The 23,832-nt window shown below is 39.7% G+C and overlaps 1 protein-coding gene across 2 annotated transcripts in view; it reads left to right on the top strand.

The window, feature by feature from the left end:
* LOC109938269 (DDB1- and CUL4-associated factor 6-like) overlaps positions 1 to 23,832 on the top strand; it is a 74,332-nt gene that overhangs the window by 31,708 nt on the left and 18,792 nt on the right. For both annotated transcript variants that reach the window (XM_048602953.1, XM_048602952.1), the window contains 4 exons: positions 4,297 to 4,482; positions 7,873 to 7,986; positions 8,596 to 8,731; positions 12,013 to 12,230. In XM_048602953.1, coding sequence (XP_048458910.1) covers positions 4,297 to 4,482; positions 7,873 to 7,986; positions 8,596 to 8,731; positions 12,013 to 12,230 — 654 coding nt within the window. The remainder of the gene's footprint in view (positions 1 to 4,296; positions 4,483 to 7,872; positions 7,987 to 8,595; positions 8,732 to 12,012; positions 12,231 to 23,832) is intronic.

Here is a 23,832-nt window from a genome sequence, read left to right as displayed (position 1 = left end):
TGCCTGCCTTTAGCCCCATTAATTTATCTAATGCTATTTCTTTAGTAATGGTAATGGTACTTAATTCCTCCCCTGTATTCTTTAGCATCAATGAAATGTTCAAAGTATCTTCCCACCCAGTAAAGATTGATACAAAATATCTGCCATGTACTTGTTCCCCAAAACTATCACCCCAGATTCATTTTCTAAAGGGGCCCTGTCCACTTTGACCTGATTTCATTTCCGAGTAACAGTACTCCTTTACAACCTTTTCCATCCCACCTGTCTCTCCAAAAGTTCAAATATTCCTGAATGTTAAGTTCCCAGTTTTGATCTTACAACCATGTTTCTGGAATGGCTATGAGATTTAATTCATTTTCCTCAATTTGCACCATCAGTTCATCTACCTTACGTTGAATTTTGTGTCCATTAAGATAAAGCCTCTAAGTTTGTTCGATTATTTTTTCCTTTTTATGCATTTAAAGAAGCTCTTATTGTCAGTTTTTATACTTGTGGCTTGTTTGCCCTTGTAATTTATTTTGTCTGTCTTTATTATCTTTTTAGTCCTCCTTTGCTGGATTCTGAATTTGTCCCAGTCTTTAGAGCTATCATTGACTTTGGCCTCCTTTGTATGCTTTTTCTTTCAACTTGATACTTTCCTTAACTTCCTTGGTTAGCTATGTTGGTTTAACTCTCTCTTTAGAATTTTCCATCTTTACTAGGGATGTATTTCTGCTGAGAGTCATGAATTACCTTCTTAAGTACCTACCACTGCCTGCTTACTGTTAGTCCTGCTAATCTATCCACCTAGTTCACTTTAGTTAACTCTATCCTCATTTTATTGTAATTTCTTTTATTTAAGTTAAACACAGTTGTTACTGACCCAAATTTCTCATTCTCAAACTGAATATTAAATTTTATCATGTTATGATTAATAGGGGATCTTTTCCTTGGGGATCATTTTATTAAACCTGTCTCATTACCTACTACCAGATCCAAGATCGCCTGCTCCCTGGTTGGCTCCATGACCTATTGCTCTAGAAAACTCCACTATTGTACTCTGAGTTTGTTGTTGTAGCTACCCTTTTAAACTTGATTAACTGAATCAATATGAGGATTAAAATCATCTATAACGATTGCTGTATTTTTTTATATGCTATCATTTGTTAATTTATAACCTTTCCCACAGAATGGCTACTGTTTGGCTGTCTGTACACCACTCCTATCAATGTCTTCTTTCCCTTGCTGTTTTTTACCTCCATCCAAATGGACTCTGCAACATGTGATCCTAGATTATCTCTCTCAACTGTCCTTTTCTAGGTCTATTCTCCCTCTGACTTTGAAAATTGCCCTCCAGTACTTATTCACCAACATAACTCTAGCTTTTTGCTGACAGCTAGCTATGCCAAGCTAAATACGTTCCAGTGTTTTCCCTGACCTCTAAGAACTAGGAGCAGGGGTAGCAATTTAGTTCCTTGACCCTGCTCTGCCATTTAAATGATTGTGGCTAATCTCATCTTGGCCTCAACTCCACTTTCATGTCCGCTGTCACCCTTCAACCCATTACTAGTTAAAAATCTAAATGCTCCTTAAATTTACTCAACATCCTGGTATCCACTGTACTCTGAGGTAGTGAATTCCACAGATTCTTGACCCTTTGAGAAGAAATTTCTTCTCATCTCCATTTTTAAATCTGCTATCCCTTATGCTAAAGCAATGACAGCTCATTCTGGATTGTACCAAAGCACTCTGAGTTTTCTCTCCATGATAGAACGGCTCTTGACATGAGTCTTTAAGGCCAGGTATGGCAAAAATGAAAAATTGCAAGCCTTGTAAATTTTCATGAGATTTGATGACTCACCATGTCGTTAACGGTTGTGTTACTGAGAAATCCATGGAATTTATCTTAGTCACTGTTGTTATTTACTGTGTGCTGTCGGGTGTTTGATCATAGTGCACTACCCGTATTTGCCACGTTAATTCTGGGTGTTGGAAATAAGTTGGCCATGTACTGTAGGTCAAATTACTGTTTCAACATTGTATCGAAACGGTTATTGTTTTTTTTTCAAAACTGAGCAGTCTTGTTTGTGGCTTTATTCTCAGGCTCTTCTCATCCTTTTTCTGCTCCTAACCAGCTTGTAGTTCACTTTGGTAACTTAATCAGGATCATAACATAAAGTTGGTGGTCTAGTCTGAGATTATAACAAGATTTGGGAGATTAGCAGCCTACTAACTCCTAGAATTTAGCGTGAGTTCTAACAGCACGGAGAAATCCAACTGTTTTGGAACTTAATTCACTGTTCCCTACATGGATTCCAGTTCGTTCAATTCCCTGCAGGACAGCTGAAGATCAGCACTTATAAAGGAACACTTGCCTTTATCAGCCATGGCATGGATTATAAGAGCAGGAAGGCTATGTTGGAGCTGTACAAAAATTTGTTCAGACCAGAGCTGGAGTACTATGTGCAGCTCTGATCACCAGAAAGGAAGTGTTTAAAGCAGAGGGGATTCACTAGGATGTATTCAGGGATGAAGCACTTTAGCCATGAAGAGAGGCTAGATATGCTCGCATTTTTCTATCAAGTAGAAAATATTCAAGGAGATCTGATTCAGGTGTATAAGATTATGAGGGACATGGACAGGGTAGATAGAAAGCAACTGTCTCCCTTATTTTAAGGATCAAGGCGTCATACCTTTTCAGATAAAAGGTTTAGTAGGGAATTGAGGAGAAAATCTTCTGCCCAGAGGATGGTGTGAATCTGAAATGCACTGCCTAGGAGAGTAGGAAGCAGGAAACCTCGCAACCTTTGAAATGTCGTAACATTCAAGGCTATATTCTAGGCCCGAAACGTCAGCTTTCCTGCTCCTCTGCTGCTTGGCCTGCTGTGTTCATCCAGCTCTACACCTTGTTATCTCAGATTCTCCAGCATATGCAGTTCCTACCATCTCTGCTAGAAAGTGGGACTGGTGTAGATTTACAGTAGTTTTGTCAATGCAGACTTGCAGATGGGCTGAAAGGCCACTTCTGTATGTTATGATTCTATGATTGAAGGTCTGTCCTGTTTTTGCCTCTTCAGCCAATTAATTGATTTTGAGAACTGCTTTTCAGTGACCTCTGAACTGCCCTGCGTGACTTACTGCGAATCATGTAATAAGGCTGTTGACGTTTCGGGCCTAGACCCTTCTAGGCCCGAAACGTCAGCCTTCGTGCTCCTCTGATGCTGCTTGGCCTGATGTGTTCATCCAGCTCTACACCTTGTTATCTCAGATTTTCCAGCATCTGCAGTTCCTACTATCTCTAATGAGGCTGTTCCCTGTTGCTGGACAGAAGTGAATGTTGCCACCTAACAACTTTAGAACATGAATGTTACATTTCAAAGAGAAGGCTGGCGGGTACAAAAGTAGTGGATTTAATTAGAGGATTTCATTTCACACTGTCTAGTTTCTGTACGAAATGGATTGAGCAATCAAACCAATGTCCTTAGTTATGTGACACAGCGTCCCAAATTACCTGAAAGAACTGCAGACACTGTAATTCGGAGACAAAAATAGAATTGCTGGAAAAGTTCAGCAGGTCTGGCAGCATTCTGCGGAGAGAAATCCGAGTTAACATTTCGGGTCGAGTAGCCCCTTATTTCTCTCCACAGATGCTGCCAGACCTGCTGAGCTTTTCCAGCAATTTCTGTTTTTGTCCTGAACTACCCTTTGGTCTTTGAATCTTTTTCTGATTATTGTGGCATGCCTCTGGATCCAAATCTAGCTACGTGGGATAAAATTTCAAAACCTTATTGAAGTGAAAGAACTGCCTTCTGTGACCATCTTATGAAAGTAGTTGTGCACTTGTGACACCGTCATAGTGTCCCTATTTCTGCACCAGGAGACCTAGGTTAAAGTTCCACCTGCTTCAGAGGTCTGTAATAACATCTCTGAAGAGGTTGATTTAAAAAAAATCAGTAAAAGTTGCAAGTAAGTGCTAAAGAGGACTTTAGTGTAGTTGCTATTGAAAAAACTTTTTTTATTGTTATCACATTTTGCTGTTGAACATTGGTAAACAACAATCAATATGAAAGATCTAGGTTATTATTTTATGTAATGCTGAGGGATATTTAATGCTATTGAGGTTAAGTGGTTTGAAGAATATTGTTCTCTGATAGGATCCATTAATACATTACATTTTGTATAATACAGAGAACAGCAGGATAACCAAACTAGTCCTGTGATGTTGTTCCTTTACACTTTTCTAAAGAAAATTTTGCTTTGAGTTATTGAATGGAAACTCAGTTTCTCTATTTTTTTTAAAAACAAATCTGCTTTCAGATTCTATCAACCATTCGCTCAGGCCATCGTGCAAACATTTTTAGTGCAAAATTTCTTCCACACACCAATGACAAGCAGATTATTTCCTGCTCGGGAGATGGTGTCATATTTTATACAGACACAGAGCGAGATGCAGAATCCAATCGGCAGAGCCAGTTTAACTGCCACTATGGAACAGCTTATGAGGTAATACAGGAATATTGGTGATGATGTTGATATCATGGGTAAAGAATAACCAAATATGAGAGTGCTTGAGTTTTAATCATCTTTGATTTTCAGAAATGTTTGTTTGATGCATGCATGTAACAACAGTTATTTTTGTGAGCTAAAATAAGGGTTTCTAAATTAATACTTTCAGATGCAGTACGAATACAATAATTTATGTGTCCTGACCCATGGCTTCCTGAACCAAAAGCAGTGAGAGCTCTGAAAGGATAGTGAAAGTTTTAATGAGACAAGGCATTACATCAATGTTCCCTTGCCCTCCTAAATGATTAACCAAGCCTGGGATAGTTTGACAATCTGTGTGAATTACAGTTATTGCTCTTGTTCATTCTTTTGCCACACATGCCTGAAAATTCATTGATTATTTTTCGAGAAGTCCACAGTCCTGCTGGGTGCAATTTTGTCTAGAGGATGTGGGTATCGTATGCTTTTATATCTGTTGGGTGGTAAAATCCTGACCATGTATGGATAATTGTTCGTGATAGAGTCCAACGATAATTATCCTTGGCGTGTATTTAGTGTACAGAAAGTCGACTAGTGTTCAGTATTATTTTTGTTTCCGCTTTTAAAAGCTAATAATTTGTGCTAGAACCAAATGAAAATTTGAAAGACGAGTACAATTCGCTGCAATTTGACTCTGATTAGGTCCTGTGTAAAGTAGAAAAGAATAAATTGTAATCATGATCTTCTGAATTTAATCTTCTTGTTTAATATGTAGTGTGAATAATTTACTTTTAAAAAAAAAAATCATATTCCCTTGTTCACAAACATGACCATGAAAATGTAACTTGTGCAGCAACCATGTTCAAACCTTTTATGAGTTATTAGTTTGAAATAGTAAAAACTGCAGATGCTGGAGTCAGAGATAACTCATTGTGGAGCTGGAGGAATACAATAGGCCTTCTTCTGAAGAAGGGTCCCGACTCGAAACGTCAGCTTTCCTGCTCCTCTGATGCTGCCTGGCCTGCTGTGTTCCTCCAGCTCCACAACGAGTTTTGACTTTGGTGTTTTAGCTTTTGTTAATCTGAAATTCACTGAGGTAATTAAGGCTTGAAACAAACAAAAACAGAAATTGCTGGAGAAACTCAGCTGGTCTGGCAGCATCTGTGGAGACCAAACAGTGTTAACGTTTCAAGTCCAGCTTTCAAGTTTCAGAAATTTCTATTTTTGTTTATTTCATATTTCCAGTATCTGCAGCTCTTTTCATTAAGAGCTTCACACGTATTGTGATTTTATTCAGTGAATAATTCACTCTTAAGTGAATTTGTGGCCATTTGGTTTATTGTCTGTTCTCTGAAACAGCTATCAAAAAAATTGAAAAATTGTTATTGAATCTGTTTCCACCATCCTTTTCAGACAGTGCATTGCAGGTGATAAAAGACTTACTACTTTTTGTGCAAACAAAAAATGTCTCCTCACCTCTGGTTCTTTGTGATGCTGGAAGACTATGAATTCACTGAAATAATTGAATATAACTTAAACTCAATGCCATCATAAGATGATAGCTGTCTGTGTATGCAATTAAATACATAATAGTTACTGTGATTCTATTTCCAATCCCAATTGTAATTTGGCAGCAACTGATTAGTTTTAATTACACTTTGCACTTAAGATAGAAACTTGCTTGAAGAATAATTAACATGATATACTGTTAAGTTTATGAAGGACAGTTGGTTTATGCAGCTGCGCTATAGATGATATGATATTGTTAAGTTTATTTCACTGAAAATCAAAGAAGTTAATGTTCAAGGCTTTAGGAAAAAGCTTAGTTATTGTTTTTTCAAAACAAAGTTTTAAAATTCATATTGAAAAATACAAAGATCGCATACCATAATTTTGATTGATGTTGTTTTTGCAAGAAAAGGGTTCTTTGCCATTTTGTGTTTTTTTTTGCTCTATTTAGTTGCACCTAAAAGCGACCACCATGCCCTGAGAAAACAAAAGGATCACTTATCTTAGCACTGGTATCACTCCATGCTGAATTGAAGTGATGTAGGTTGACTTTTTATGGCAACCTGTGGAAAAGTACCTCATGTTTGTATCCTTTCTTTTCATTTTAATGGCAACTCTCCATTTGGGTACATTCAACTCTTTCCAAATAGTATCATAGAATAATACAAGACAGATAGTTGGCAAGGACAGTTTGGACCAAAGGGTCTGTTTCCGTGTTATTTGGCTCATAGTGCCCGTGTCAGCTATTTTTAAAAGCTATCCATTTGAAGAATAATTAAAAACTGCTTCCACTATCCTATCAGAAAAGTGCATTGCAGATTGCAACAACTTGTTACATTAAAAGTGGTTCTCCCTTGAAAGTTTACATGTTTCTGTTCATAATAACAATTTCGAACGTTACACAACCTCCTTGTGCAATGTTCCTTAATCCATTGCAATGTGGAACCATATTGCATCCAACATTTAATATTTCCACTTATTATTTTTAGATTTTAAATTATGAAGTACATTTTAAATTCTATAGATTGCATCCATGTCCTTTTTTGTTAAGATCAATTAAAGCCATCCAAATTTGAGATCTTGGAGTGTCTCATGCTCCTATCAGTAGCCTTGTGTGGATTACTTTTTAAATGCTTATTAATAGAATGAGGGTGACATTCACTGGCCAAGAACATTGAGTGATTCACTCAGTATGGGGCTGGTGTCATGTGCAGGTTAGCAATGGTAAGGTCTCTTCCCTGCAGGATGTTAATGAACCAATTAGGTCTTTACACCAATCCAACTGCGTTCCAAGTCACTTTTCCTTGTGCCAGCACACACATTCCCAGATTTATTGCATTAAGTTTCACAACCTGTAATTTGAGTTCATGATCCCTGGATTGCTTTTGCTGTAACATAGTCATTAGGTTTCTATATGCAAATTAACTGAGTCCCTACAGACCAGTTCAATTTGGTATTGAATTAGCTCATCTCTACTAGTGTTGAAGTAGGATTACTACATTTAAGTTAAGAACATTTGAATTGAGTAGAGAAAAAATAGTTCATATTTGTGATTGCTAATAGGTACCCATAATTAAATTGATCTTGAGTATGAATCCTTCCAATGTCCTCATAGTCTGACAACACATTTTAACTTAGTGCGGTAGTGAAAAACTGCTGTGTGGATCAGCTACTTGTTGTAGAAATTCCCTGATATTAATTTCCATTTGATTTCAGTGGAAAGGAAAAGATCATGGACTACCAATCTGTGATGACAGTTTAATGCTGGGCAGCAGAGTGAAAATCTACCCCTCGTGTCCTGCCAACATGTGAAGCACATCTGTTTGAAATCCTGTATACTACATTTTTTTTCTCAGATAATAATAGCACTAAATAATTTGACATCTTTTTGTTGTTCAGATCATGACAGTACCAAATGATCCTTACACCTTTCTATCATGTGGCGAAGATGGTACAGTAAGGTGGTTTGATATTAGAATGAAGACAAATTGTACAAAAGAAGATTGCAAAGATGTGAGTTTAAGAAATATTTAAATACACACTTTAAGCGATCCTAATGTAAAGGTACTATTAATAGTCTGCTTTGACAGACTAGTTTAAGAGTTGAAATATTTCTTGAAAGGGTCTATCTTCAGATAAGCCATATTTGCTGGAAAGAGCCTACAAATTAAAATATTATTGATCTTTGAATCATAAAGCAATTGGATGATGTAGTATTTCTAAGCTGGTTTTTTTTTTGTGTGGTAAAATGAGAGATGAAGGCGAACTTGGTATCGTTGCATGCTGGATAATAAGATTGCAACTATATTTATGATAAAGTAACAAGGACTTGTAAATAAACCATATATATCTGTCTTGGAGTGGTAAAAGAAGGGAGTCTTATTCTGGACTGTTTCTTGATGAGTTCTGCTTGTTTTTGGTAGCATAGGAGGTTTGATTTTGAATGCCTGTACCAAATACCCACTATGAAATCAAACTTAGCAATTTCAAATGTGAAAATTTTGTAAATCAACATTTGTTAAAAAATTAAGTCAACTGAGATGGCAATGTTCTCATAAGAAATGTATACCTTTAGTTCTAGAGAACAATTACCTTAAGGTTTCAACCCTTCTTTCAAAACAGGACATTTTAATAAACTGTCGGCGTGCTGCTACTTCAATTGCTATCTGCCCCTTGATGCCATTCTACTTGTCTGTTGGGTGCTCAGATAGCTCTGTGAGAATATATGATCGAAGAATGCTTGGCACAAGAGCGACAGGTATTTCATACTTAACTGTGTCATCCAAAATACAAGAGAACCTGAAATTAATTAAACTAAAAGTTTAGTTTTTATTGCAAATTGATATGATTTAAGTCTACAAAGCTCTTTTGGACAGTTTTCAGCAGGGAACATGTACATGCAGTGAATCCAAAATCTAATTGTCAATGAAGGATGGAAGTTACACAGTATAGTGTGTTGCGACTGAGGATGGGTCACTTGTTAAAGGAAAAGAAGACAGTTTTTCAATCAATCTAGAAACCTTAATTGCTACCACTTCTAGAAGTTCAATATTGCAATTTTGATTCTACTGTTGGGTAATTAACATTTTTGCAGTGCTCTGATTTTGTTTTAAATCTGCAGACTGTGATAGATTCGTTACACTGTCCTGTTTTTGAAAGCTAGGCAGCAACTAGTTGCCAGTAAGGGGTATTATAGCTTTTTAAATGTTCCATTAATGGCCCAACTTGCGTCATTTAACATTCAGCTTTCTATCTTAGCTAGTTTGTTTGGCAAACTTGCTACCAAGAATTCTTGAAATGGAAATCAGAGTTGCTGCCTGTTGACTTCAGCTTGCTGCTTCCTCTGAAGGTCTTCCATGTTGGAAACTGGGCACCTATCTATCAGGGAACAATTTATGGGTGCCAGTTCCATATGCTTGACATCCATGTTCATTAGCACATGACATGTGCCAGCCTCTAGTGGAAATTTATAAAATGATGAGGGACATGGAAAGGCTGAATACCCAAGGTCTTTTCCCCAGGGTAGGAGAGTCCAAAACTAGAGGACGAATATTTAAGGGGAAAGGGGAAAGATTTATAAGGGACCTAAGGGGCAACTTTTTCACGCAGAGGGTGGTGAGTGTGTGGAATGAGCTGCCAGAGATGGTGGTGGAGGCTGGTACAATTGCAACATGTAAAAGGCATCTGGATGGGTATATGAATAGGAAGGGATATGGGCCAAATGCTGTCAAATGGGATTAGATTAATTTAGTGTATCTGATCAGCATGGACTAGCTGGACCGAAGAGTCTGTTTCTGTGCTGTACATCTCCATGATTCTAAAACCTTCATGGCGCATCTAAAATTATGGTATGCTTCTCAATTAGAACCAAAGAACTTGGAAGCAGGAGTTTACAATTCAGCCCCTCGCGCCTGCTCTGCCATTCAGTACGATCATGGCAGATGTCACCTTGACCTCGAATCCACTTTCCTGCCCACCCATCATAACCTTTCAACCCATTACTGATTAAAAGTCTATCTGACTCTCTCAAATTTTCTGAATAGCCCAGCATCCACCATACTCTGGGATAGTGAATTCCACAACTTTACGACTCATTCAGGGAAGTAATTTCTCTTCTGATGTCTGTTTTAAATTTGCAACCCTTTATTCTAAAGCTATGGCCTCCTATCCTACATTGTTTCCTCTTGTGGGACATTCTGTCTACTTTTACTTTGTTAATCCTCTTTAACATCTTATTTACTTCAATTCCACCTCCTCTGAATCTTCTAAACTCCGGAGTATATCAGCCTAAACTGCTCAGTCTCCTTTCATAAGACAAACCCTTCACCTCTGGAATCAATGTAATGAATCTCCTCTCAATTGCCTGCAAGGCAATCTACATCTCACCTGAACTAAGTGGACAAAAACTCTAGGTTTGGCCTCCTTAATACCGTGTACACTTGCAGCAACACTTCTCTACTTTTGTACTGAATTCCTTTAGCAATAAATACCAAAATTCCTATTACCTGCTGTATCTGCATACTAGTTTACTGCAATTCGTGCACAAGGACACCCAGATCCCTACGCACCGAAGTACTCTGAAGTTTCACTCCATTTTGATAATAAGTTCCTTTTCTATTCATTTGACCAAAATGAATAGAAACACTTGTCTGCATTAAACTCTTATCTGTCAAATTTTTGTCCATTCACCTAACCTACCTGTAGTGACTGGAACAAGGACTGGACTGAGATCCTTCACTGGGATTGCTAACTTGGGCCAATCAGGGAGCCCTGGCTGACAGATATAAACAGGAGATTCAGAGTCTCCTGATTTTAGGGACTGTCTCTGAGCTGGCTGGTCAGAGTCCATGTACTGTACACGTGTAAATAAAGGGTGACTTGGTGACAGGATAGAATCATAGAATTCCTACAGTGTGGAAGCAGGCCATTCAGCCTATCAAGTCCACACTCGCCCTCCGCAGAGCATCCCGCCCAGACCTACTCCTCTACCCTGTTCTTGTAACCCTGCATTTCCCATGGCTAACTCATCTGGCCTGCGCATCTCTGGACACTATGGGCAATTTAGCATGGCCAGTTCACCTAACCTGCTCAATTTTGGAATGTGGGAGGAAACTGGAGCACCTGGAGGAATCCCACACAGACACTAGGAGAATGTGCAAACTCCATACAGACAGTCACTCAAGGATGGAATTGAATCTGCATCCCTGGCATTGTGAGACAGCAATGTTAACCACTGAGCCACTGTGCTGCCCCAGTAGAAAAGTAGATCTCCTTCCTATATACCCAACATTGCTCCGAACAACTGAGACTGCACTGACCCAGGTGGCATCCACAGAACAAGCCAGCATCATCTGGTTGTTGTGCCCTGTACTACCCATTCTGAGGGAAGGGTTTGTCTCACATCTCAACACTGTGTCCAGCAGGACTTCCAGGACCCTACCCACAAAGCACAGACCAATTTCTCCCTTTCTGCAAATACCTGGGAGCTGTGCAGGTCAGCTTTGGACTGACAGTGCTTGTCCCAGTGCACAGTGAGCTTTTAAAGTTGGTATGGGCATAAGGGATGCCGGTCTTTTTGTGGTTATCTTGTGATTGGTGAGTTTTTCTGTGAAATGCATGTGGTAAAATGGGACTAGAATTGGACGTGAAGGACATCATAGGGGCAGAGTAGGTAGTTAATGAGACAAGTTTGGAAATATATAACGATAAATCTTGCTGGGCATCACAGTATGAATGTCTCCTAATACTCAACTTAACTTGCACATAGCCGAAAAGGTAAGGTTCAGCCCGTTATTTGTGAATAGATAGGTAGGAGTAGACGCAGTACCACAAATAGCGGATGAATTGGAGACCATAACAGCTTTTAAAAATGAAGTATATAAATACTTGAAACGTTAAAAAATGAACAGAGCACAGCAAAAAGAAACAGGACAAAGTGGACGGCTCTTTTAACAAACCAAAAGAAGAGTAATTAGCAAAACGTCTACCTTCTGTGCTATAAATTTCTACTGTTCTTATTTATCTTTTTTGTTTTTGCAGGTAGTTATAATACTCGATCAACTACTGGAATGTGTGCAAGATTTTTACCACCACATCTTACCAATAAATCCTGTCGAGTTACATCTCTCTGTTACAGTAATGACGGACAAGAAATTCTTGTTAGTTATTCCTCAGACTACATTTATCTTTTTGACCCAAATGATGATCAGGGCCGAGAACTTAAACTCCCTTCAGCAGATGAGAGAAGAGAACCAGAGGTAGGCAATTTCCTAGTATTTAGTAAGGAGACTGATATTGTGCCATTAAAGTTGATATGCATATCAATTGGAAGTTGATTCCAAGTGCAGATTTTTGCAAACTGAAGGATAAGATTTTCAGCGGATGTTTCAATCGATTTTTACAGTGAATGCCATTTCACATTTTAAGACACTCATTCAACTATTAACTGACAGTTTGAATTTCCCTTTACAAGGTTTCAATTGAATGCTACGTGCAATTATAGCCTGCTTATTTACTTGGATTGCAGACAACGCAGAGAGTGTTCACTAGGTTCATTTCCTGGGATGAAATGGTTGTTTTATGAAACAATATTGACCAAATTGGGGACTGCACCCATGGAGTTTAGAATAATGAGAGGTTACCTTATTGAAACAAGCAAAATTGTGAGAAGCTTGATGGTAGATAATGAGGATATTTCCTCTTATTGGGGAATCTGGAGCTTGAAGACACCTTTTCAAAGTGTGGGCTTTCTCGTTTACGACAGAGCTGAAGAGGAATTTCTTCTCTCAGAATCATTAGGTTTGGAATTCTCTTCAGCGAACTTTGAAGGCTGCTTCATTGAGTATGTTTAATTAAGGTTGTCATCTTGTGTTTGTGAGAGTCATCTTCTGGAGCCACTGCAGGCTATCTCGAGAAGGTACTTCCTAACTGATGCTAGGTTGAAAGTTGCAGGATTTTGATCCAATCGCAATGAAATAATTTTGCTCGTGATGATAGGGTGTGACTTGGAGAGGAAGTACAAGGTGAGGGTATTCCAATGTGGTTGCTGCCCTTAATCTTTTAGTTTATAAGGTTTGGAAATGTTGACGGAGCTTTGGCATATTACTGCAGTGCTTCTTGTAAATTGCATACAGTGCTATTACTAGAAGTAGTGAATACTTAAAAGTGGTGGATGAGTCGCTGATCAAAGAGTTTGCTTTGTCCTCTATCGTGTCAAGTTTCAAGACGCTGTTGGAGCTGTACTAAGCTCGGCATGTGTAGCGTATTGCATGCACTTTTGACTTTGATTTGTAAGTGGTGATCAGGCTTTGAGGAATAGGGACATGGCTCAATACTGCAGAATGGTCAGCTTTTAGCTGTGCCTGCAGTTAGCATTTAAGTGCTGTTTCAGTTAAGAAAACGTCCAGAATGCTTAACTATGAGTGAGAATTTCCTGTAATCATGCTTGTTTGCACACTTTTTAGAGGTGTTTTTAAAGATACCTGTTTTTTTTTTTTGGGGCTCAAGCATCTATGGGCAGTACTTTTAAAAGCAATCAGAAGTAATAAAAATTATTTACCCAAACAGATTGCTAAATCATGCTATTAGTAGAAAATAGTTCTGTATTTAAAAAGTCTTTTTTAAGTCATTCTGTCATTTATGTTGGGCTACTCGGTGGATCTGCGGTGATTCAAATGACTTGTTTTTAGTTTAAATAAATTTTCTGCTGAAGTGGTCAAATGACACTTAGTTACTATTCTGAAGTATATTAAGTAACAGCTTTAAAACAAAAACTTGGCTCCCCAGCAGCATTAGTTCATCTCAAATTTTGCAATTGTTGACTTACAATTGAGTTTGAATGGAAACACAAATATTTCCCCCAAAAAAATACAATTGTCGGTGCAATTTGCATTTCTTTCACCCCCTTCTAATTAATCAACTATGCAATTGAAGTTGAATTTCCATTTCTCTCATGTTGAGAATTCTGGAAGTTTCAAAGATTTGGATATTTTTTTCTTTATTCATTCACAGGATGAGGGCGTCCCTGGCTAGGCAGCATTTATTGCCCACCTTAATTACCTAAAGGGCAATTAAGAGTCAACCACATTGCTGTGAGTCTAGATCACATGTAGGCCAGACCAAGTAAGGATGGCAGTTTCCTTCCCTAAAGGACATTAGTGAACCAGATGGGGTTTTCCATCAATCAGCAATGGATTCATGGTCATCATTAGACTCTTAATTCAGATTTTTTTTTCGTTGAATTCAAATTCCACCATCTGCTTTGGCAGGATTCGAACTCAAGTTCATAGAACATTATCTGTGTCTCTGGATTAACAGTCGAGCGATAATACCACTAGGCCATCACCGTCCTGTCTGTTTGCAATTGCATGTATCTGTTCCAACTCATATCCATCCATCCCAACTTTTTGGATCAAACTAATTCAGGCTTTTGAGCTGGTAACTCAATATTGCCTTCAGGACTATAGAAATATTCTTTGCTTCCACTGAGATTTCTTTACATATCTTTACCAAATACCATTTGCCACGTAATGAGGTGACGTATTTCGGACAGAATTGCACTGCTGATAAAATGTTATATAGTTGTCATGTTGGATCTGTACTCAACAGACTAAAACTGGTTGCACAACAGATTTCTAACAGAATTCCCATGGCAACTTTTGCAAGGTCATGCATTAAGTTAGTCAGCTGTCCTTGCAAAATGCCTAGCGTGTGTTTGCCAAGGTGAATTCATTTCCAAGCACAGTGCCAACAGCATGTGATTACTGGTTCAGATTCTGTTTTTAGAACAGCTTTAGAAATATTACAAGTGCATGTTTTAAAAGCCCGACATGATTATGCTGTTAAGTTTCCATCGTAGTTCATTGTTGTAATCTTTCAAAATTTAATCTTACTGATTTTTGTAGAAACTAAGAAATGCCATATCATCACAAAAGTGTGCACATTTTATTGTGTATGTTTTCTAGATAAATTTTAAACATTCCCATCCATTTCTTAAATGCTAGCAAGCCATCATACCATATTCAATTCCCTATTTAAAATAAAATGCCGATTGCTTCATAACTCTCATCAATTGTTAGAACATTCTCTGATAGTTGCAAGTTAATAAGTAAATCATCAATTATTTTTAATCAAGCTGTTCAGGCATGTTATGACACATCTCTGGATCAGGTGGGTCTTGAACCCATACCTTCTTGCCAGAGGTGGGGACACTATTGCTGTGCCATGAGTCCTTTAATTAAAACTTCACACTTGTGTTTGTACGTATGAATGAAACTCTGCCTTCCAATTTAGAGGTGTAAATTAGCCTTACAGGAAATGTCCTCATACCTGTTAATGACTATAAATCAATCATTACTTTTTAAAAAGAAACAGCTTTTTGTTTATTCAGTTGCAAGATGTGGGCATTGCTGGCTATGCCACTATTTACTGCACATCCCTAATTGCCCTTGAGAAAGTGGTGATGAGCTACCTTCTTGAACTCTTCATTTGGTGTAGATACATCCAAAAATGCTCTTAGGAAGGAAGTTCCAGGATTTTGATCCCATGACAGTGAAGGAGTGATTATATACTTCCAAGACAATAGTGTGTAGTTTGGAGGGGACTATGCAGGTGGTGCTGTTCCCATGTATATGTGACCCTGTTCTTCTAGGAGGTACTAATTTTAGAAAGTGCTGTCCATGAAGGCTCAGTGAGTCATTGCAGTGGATCTAGTAGATAGTACACAATGGTGCCACTGTGCATCACTTCAGTGGTGGTGAGAGTGAATGTTGAATGTTTTAGATGGAGTGCCAGCTGAGCAGGCTGTTTCCCTTGGATGGTGTCAAGCTTCTTGACTGTTGGAGATGCACTCATTCACACAAGTTGCTGCAGCAAAGCAGGTATAAATAGCCAAATGTAAGTTAGTTTTCGTTTTTCCAGTTTTATACAAGTTTAAAAGTAATGTGTATTTTCTTCTCTCTCACATTTTGTACCATAGTCATTCTATCTCTGATGTTTCTTAGGGTCATAAAGTCATAGAGTCCTACAACACAGAGGCAGGCCTCTTCGGCCCAAGCTTGTCCATGCCGACCAAAAGGTACCTCCACGCTAACCCCGTTTCCCTGCACTTGGCCCATATCCTTCTAAAACTTTCCTTCCATGTATTTGTCCAAATGCCTTTTAAATGTTGTTAATGGACCCAGCTCAACCATTTCTGTTGGCACCTCATTCCATATGCGTACCACCCTCTGTTTTTTAAAAAAAAAGGTTGCCTGTCAAGTTCAAGCTTATTCTTTCTCCTCTTACCTCAAACAAATGCCACCTGTTCGTCGATTCCCCAACCCTGGGAAAAAGACTGAGTGCATTCACCCTATCCATGCCTGTCATCATCTTATATACTTCTGTAAGATACCCCCTCAGTCTCCTGTGTTCTAAAGAAAAAAGTTCTAGTTTGTCCAATCTCTCCCTATAACTCAGTCCCTTGAGTCCTGGCAACATCTTTGTAAATTTCTCCTGCACTGTTTCCCGGTTATTAACACCCTCTATCAAGGTGACTCAAACTGAACACAATACTCCAAGTGTGGCCTCACCAATGTCCTGTACAACTGGAACATAACTTCCCAACTTCTATACTCAACGTCCTGACTGATAAAGGCCAGTGTGCCACAAACCTTCTTCACTGCCCTGTCTGCCTGTGAACCCACTTTCAGAGAACTGTGCACCTGAACTCTAAGGTCCTTCAGTTCCACTACACTCCTTAAGGCCCTACCATTCATCATGAACTCCTACCTTGATTTGACGTTCTAAAATGCAACACCTCACACTTATCTAATTAAACTCCATTTGCCATTTCTCGGCCCGCTTCCCCAGCTGCTCAAGATCCTGCTGCAACTTCTGTTAACCTTCCTCACTGTCCAAAGTATTGCCTATTTTAGTGTCATCTGCAAACTTACTAATCACGCCTTGCAACTTCTCATCCAAGTCATTGATCTAGATAACAAACAACAATGGGTTCAGCCCCGACCCCTAAGACACACCACTAGTCACAGGCCTCAAGTCCAACAAGCATTCTTCCACTATTACCCTCTGCCTCTGACCATCAAGCCAATTGTGTATCCAATTTGCCAGCTCTCCCTGGATTCCATGCGATCTAACCTTCCAGAGCAGCCTCCCGTGTGAAACCTTCTCAAAGGCCTTAACTGAAATCCATATCGACTACACCTACTGCCCTGCCCTCACCAACCTTCCTGTTCACTTCATTAAAGGGCTGTAACAAATTTGTGAGGCATGATTTCCCATGCACAAAGCCACGCTGCCTTTCTAAATGCATGTATATCTTATCCCTCAGAATCTTCTCAAGTAACTTACCTATCACAGATGTTAGGCTTACTCAACTATAGTTCCCAGGTTTTTCTTTGGGCCCTTATTCAAGAAGGGCTGCAACATTCGCTACCTTACCGTCTTTTGAGACTTCACCCGTGGCTAGTGATGATGCAAAAATATCAGCCAGGGCCCCTGAAATTTCTTCTCTAGCCTCTTGCAGGGTTCTTGGATACATCTGGTCAAGACTAGGAGATATACCCACCTTCATACATTCTCATTAGTCCAACACCACTTCAACTGTGATATGGACTGTCCCCAAGATATTGCCACTAACTTCCCCATGTTCCCAAGTTTTCATGTCTTTCTCCACGGTGAACATATATATATTGGAAATTTAAGTCCTGAAAATTGGTGAGGTTGAAAATGTAACAATTTTTTTTTCTTAGAAATAGTCAAACTCTACACCATCCAGTTCCTGTTTTAAGAAGCAGAATGGAGGTGTTGGGTACCAATGGCTTCCTAAGGTTGTGTTTGTCATTTAAATATTAGAATGAAGCTGTATACCTCCCGATTTAATGTCCATTTTCAATTTTGCCAGTTTTCAGAAGATGTAGGAAATCTGCTACCAAGGGGAGGCAGGGCTGCTGGAAGTGAGACATGTAAATGTCTGTCTTTCAAGTTCCTTTGCACCACGTGCTAAAGTCAACTTGCACATCTTCTCCTTCAACCAGCCCACTTTAATTGAACGGTTTTTGGGCAAGCGCTCCCAGTTAGTTGTGATTCTGGTTGGGAATACCCCCACGTGGTTACACTGCCAGATAAGGCAGGATGAGCTGTCTCCCCTTCTTAATTTTGCCCCTCTTTGGTACGGATACGATGGGTCGAATGACCTCCTATACTGTAGAGTTCTATTCTGCCCCTAAGTAGGGAGGTTATGTTTCCATTATTCAGGGCATTGGTGAGACCATGTCTGGAGTACAGTGTATCATGTCAGCCAGTTTATTTAAGGAAAGATGCAAATACGTTGGAAACAATTTAGAGAAATTTTACCAGATTAATACCTAGAATGGATAGGTTGCCTTATGAGGAAAGATTGGGCAGGCCAGGCTTGTATCTACTGGAGTTTAGGAAGTTAAATTAAGAGGCGACTTGATTGAAATGTACAAAATCCTGAGTGGTCTTGACAGAGTACATGTGGAAAGGATATTCCCTCTTCTAGGAGGATCTAGAACCAGGGATCAGTATTTTTGAAAAAAGAAAAAATTGGGTTGTGGAAAGTGATGTGAATTTTTTTCTGAAATGGTCACGAGTCTTTGAAATTTTCTTCCTCCAAAGACAATGGAAGCAGAGTTTTTGAATGTTCTTAAGGTAGAGGTAAGCAAGAGAGTGAAAGGGTATTGGGGGGTAGATGGAATATAGAGTAATCCGATCAGCCATGATTGTAGACCGGGCTCAAAGGGCCAGTCATCTATTTCTCTTAATTCATATGTTCGTATACCACAGAACTTTGATCTGCTCGATTGGCTAACTGTGGCTAGGAAGCAGACAAAAAGTTATTAATCAAGTCTTGCTATTAAATGTTATAGGACTGAATGAAGACTCAAAGGCTCCCCTCCATAATCCCCTCAGCTGGTTGCAACAGATATTTTTAATCCTTTTTAGCATGCAGCTGTGTCACACCATAATGAAAATGTACTAATCAAAATTAAGCGGCCAATTACAAAGTTTTCTTGAGTGAAAGGGAGAGGAAGTTTTATTACTTACTTATCCTGAGAAGAAGAATAAAATGCATCATCAAACACACAAACAAGGTATAAATGTTAATAAGAAGAATGTGTCTGGTATTAAAAGGAAAGCCAAGAATGTGCAGACTCAAAAAAAAATGTCCTTTGGGTATTTGATTTTTAACCCAGGACCACTGCACATCAATGGATTCTCCTCAGTGTGAATTCATTCAGCTCTGCTTCCTGTGGAAAGAGGTTCAAGCATTCTTCCAGCCTGACTGTACACCAGAGAATTCACACTGAGGACAAATCTGCTTTGTTGCACTTACTGTGGGAGAGTATAAAAAGCTCCAGTTCAATCGGACTTCTTGTACACCAGCAAATTCTCCCTGAGGAGAGACCATTTGCTCGAAGTATGTGAAGAAATTTGCTGAATCTTTCATTCGCTTGTTTATTGGGTGTCTTATATCCTCAGCATTCTTTCGAGTTCTTGATGAATAGATATTTCTTCAAGTTGCTTTATTGCCATGCAGTTTTTTCAAGATATTGAAGGTAACATGCAGGGGGTGAGATAGACTTCTAGTGCGTTTACAATTCATTTTCCTTCTCTGTTCCTGCCCAAAAACTGAGGGCCAAGTTAAAATTAGGAGATGAGGTCGTCTTCATACCTGAGTTTCAATCCTGTTGATGAAATATTAATTTCAGCCCAGACTGTCTGTGGTTGTCTCTTGTTGGTTTCACAAACTTTTGCTCAACTTAGTTGGGTGACCACTACAACCATCTTAAGTCAGTGCTTTCTCTTTTTTTCAAAAAAACTCTTAACACTTGATACTTTCATGGATCAAATCAAGTAATGGGAAGTTGTAAATTGATAGTTCATATTTTACCACTAACACATTCTTGAACTATTGTAGTCCATGTCTACTTCTCCATAGAGCTGCATGGAAGGGAGTTCTAGGTTTTAACCCATCAACAGTGAAGAAATTGCAATATATTTCCAAATCAGGGTGATGTGTGTCTTGGAGCGGAACTTGCAGGTGATGATGTTTCCATGCATCTGCTGTTCTTGTTCTTCCAGGTGGTGTATTTGGAAGATATTGTTCAAGGAGCCATGGTGAATTACTGCCAGTGCAACTTGTAGACGGTACACACATCTACCATGAGGAGGAGTGAATGTTTGAGGTGGTGGATGGTGTGCCAATCGTGAGCTTTTTTATTCATTTGTGAGATGTGGGTGTCGTTGGCTGGGCCAGCATTTATTGCCCGTCCTTGATTGCCCTTGAGAAATTTGGTGATGAGACTTCTTCTGCTGCATTCTGTTTGGTATCACAGAATCCCAACAGTGTGGAAGCAGGCCATTTGGCCCATCGAGTCCACACCAACCATCTGAAGACTACTTCCCCCCACCTCGGTCCCAGTAACCCTGAATTTCCCATGGCTAATCACCAAGGCTACACCTCTCTGGACACTACAGACAATTTAGCAAGGCCAATCCACCTAACCTGCACATCTTTGGACTGTGGGAAGAAACCGAAGCATCTGGAGGAAGCCCACGCAGACATAGGGAGAATGTGCAACCTCCAAACAGACAGTCCCGAGGGTGGAATTGAACCAAGGTCCCTGGTGCTGTGAGGCAGCAGTGCTTATCACTGAGCCACTGAGCTGCCCCTGCACTGTGCTTTGACCTGGGTGTTGTTGAGCTTATTGTAGACCTGCATTCATTCAGGCAAGTGCCTAAGGCATAGAAGCAGAAGTAAGCCATTCAACCCATTGTATCTGCTCAGCCTTTCAATGAGATCATGGCTGATCTGATGATCCTGCATTTCATGATCCTCAACTTGATGTTCCTGCCTTTTCCCCATGACCCTTGATTCCTTTACTGATTACATATGTTTGTGTCAGCCTTGAATATACTTAATGACGTAGCCTCCAGAGCCCTCTGTGGCAAAGAATTCCATAGATTCACTACCATCAAGAGCAGAAAGTCCTCCTCATCTCAATGTTAAATAGGCAACCACTTATTCTGAGATAATGCCCTTTTGATTTTAGATTCTACTACAGGGAGCACAGTCCTTGGACGCTTGGAATCTTGCAGCAATTAATTCGTGTCCTGACTCCCTGTAGCCTGTCTACCATCTATAAGTCATTATTGTGGTGGAATACTCCCCAGTTACCTGGATAAGTGCAACTGCAACAGCTTTCAGGAAGCTCGACACCATCCTGGACAAAGCAGCCAACTTGATTGGCATCATATCTATAAGCATTCTGCCCCTTCTCCAATGCTCAGTAGCAGCAGTGTGCACTATCTACAAGATGCACTGTAGAAATTTACCAAGTCTCTTTAGAACCTTCCAAACCCATGACCACAGCCATCTAAAAGGGCAAGGGCAGCTGATGCATGGGAGTACCCCTTACTGAAAGTTCCCCTCCAAGCTACTCACCATCCTGACTTGGAAATAAATGGTCATTCCTTCACTGTTACTGGGTCAAAATCCTGGAATTCCTCTCCAATGGCATGATGGATGTACCTACACCAAACAGACTGCAGAGCTTCAAGAAGGCAGTTCACCATCACCTTCTCAATGACAAATAGAGATGGGTAATGAATACTGGTTCAGCTAGGGATGCCTATATTGCATGAGTGAAGAAAAAATTTCTGCGTTTACCCTGTCCAGCCACCTGTCCAGAATCTTTTATGCTTCAATACGGTCGCATAATTTTTCCAAACTCCAATGACTACAGGTCCAACCTACGTAACCTCTTCACATATCACAATCCCTTGATACATGGGATCAACCTAATGAACCTTCTGTAGACTGCCTCCGATATCAATATGTATTTCCTTAAGAAGGATAACTAGAGAAAGTGCAAGACCCATAAGGACCAAAGTGATAATTTGTACATGGAACAAGATGATATGATTATGTTTCTAAATGAATACTTTTGAATCAGTGTTCACTAGTGAGAGGGACAGTTTTGGTGTAGAAATCAGGGAGAACAACTGTGATATACTTTTAAATAAATTAGCATAGAAAGAGAGGAGGCTCTAACTGGTCTGGCAGGCTTGAAATTAGTTAAATTCCAGGGCTTATTGAAATGTATCCCAGGCTGTTGAGTGAGACAATAGAGAAAATAGCAAGGGTGCTGGCAATAATTTTCAATTCTCCTGTGAACATGGGGAGAGGTGCCAGATGCCCAGAGGACAGCCAGTGTGGTGCCATTATTCAAGAAGCAAGCAAGGGATAAACCAGGAAACTACAACCAGTTAATCTTACCCTTGGTGGTGGGGAAACTATCGATGCAATTGGGAGGGACAGAATTAATCTGCACTTGGACCGATAGAGATTTACCAAGAACAGCCAACGTGGTTTTATTAAGAGGCAGTCATGTCTGACAAACTTGATTAAATTTTTCAAGGAATTGACTATGTGCCTAGATGTGGATAATGCTTTTGATGTAGTCTACTTGGACTTCAGCAAGGCTTTTGATAAAGTTCTGCATGGAAAATTGATAGTAAAGGTAAGAGCCCGTAGGATCCAAGGAAATTTGGCTAATTGGATCAAGAATTAGCTGCATGGCAAGAAGCAGAGTGTGATGGTCAAGGGGTATTTTTGTGACTGTAAGCCTGTCTCCAGTGGGGCGCCATAGGGATCAGTGTCGGGGGCCCTTGCTGTTTGTTGTGTATGATTTAGATTAAAATGTAGGATGGTTAATCAGTGACTTCATGGATGATCTGAACATTGTTGAAGTGGTTACCAGTGAAGGGAGATAGCCTTAGATTACAGGAGGGTGGAGAGAGTCTGATCAAATGGGCTGATTAGTAGCAAATGGTAAGTGTGAAAGCATATGGAAAGACTTGCCTTTATTAGCCAAGGCACAGAGTTCAAGAAGAGGGAGGTTATGCTGAAACTGTATAAAAGTTTGGTTAGGCTAATGGTGGAGTATTGTGTACCGGTCTTGGAGTCCACATTTTTACTGAGGTGCAGTGGATATTTACCAGGATGTTACCTGAGGTCTAGAGAGTTTGTGTATGGAGAGATTGAATAGACTGGAATTGTTTTCCTTGGAGCAGAGGAGTCTGAGACATGCAGGGAGACATGATTGAATGTATAAAGTTATGAGGGGATGGAGTTTAAAAACAGGGAGGCTATGCTGCAGCTGTATAGGGTCCTGGTGAGGCCACACCTGGAGTACTGTGTGCAGTTTTGGTCTCCTTACTTGAGAAGAGATATACTAGCACTGGAGGGGGTGCAGAGGAGATTCACTCGGTTGATTCCAGAGTTGAGAGGGTTGGATTATGAGGGGAGACTGAGTAGACTGGGATTATACTCATTGGAATTCAGAAGAATGAGGGGAGATCTTATAGAAACATATAAGATTATGAAGGGAATAGATAAGGTGGAAGCAGGGAGGTTGTTTCCGCTAGCAGGTGAAACTAGGACTAGAGGGCATCGCCTCAAAATAAAGGGAAGCAGATGTAGGACTGAGGTCAGGAGGAACTTCTTCACCCAAAGGGTTGTGAATCTGTGGAATTCCCTGCCCAGTGAAGCGGTTGAAGCTACCTCACTGAATGTTTTTAAGGCAAGGCTAGATAATTTTTTGAACAGTAAAGGAATTGAGGGTTATGGTGAGTAGGCGGGTAAGTGGAGCTGAGTCTCAAAGATCAGCCATGATCTTATTAAATGGCGGTGCAGGCTCAAGGGACCAGATGGCCTACTCCTGCTCCTAGTTCTTATGTTCTTATAGACAGGGAGAAACCTCTTTCCTTGGTGGAGGGATCATAGATTTAAGGCAGGAGGTTTAGAGGGGATGTGAAGAAAATATTTTTTCACCC

The sequence above is a fragment of the Rhincodon typus genome, chromosome 11 (assembly GCF_021869965.1).
Source record: "Rhincodon typus isolate 14 chromosome 11, sRhiTyp1.1, whole genome shotgun sequence".
Classification (NCBI taxonomy): domain Eukaryota; kingdom Metazoa; phylum Chordata; class Chondrichthyes; order Orectolobiformes; family Rhincodontidae; genus Rhincodon; species Rhincodon typus.
This window is presented reverse-complemented; position numbering and strand designations above follow the sequence as displayed.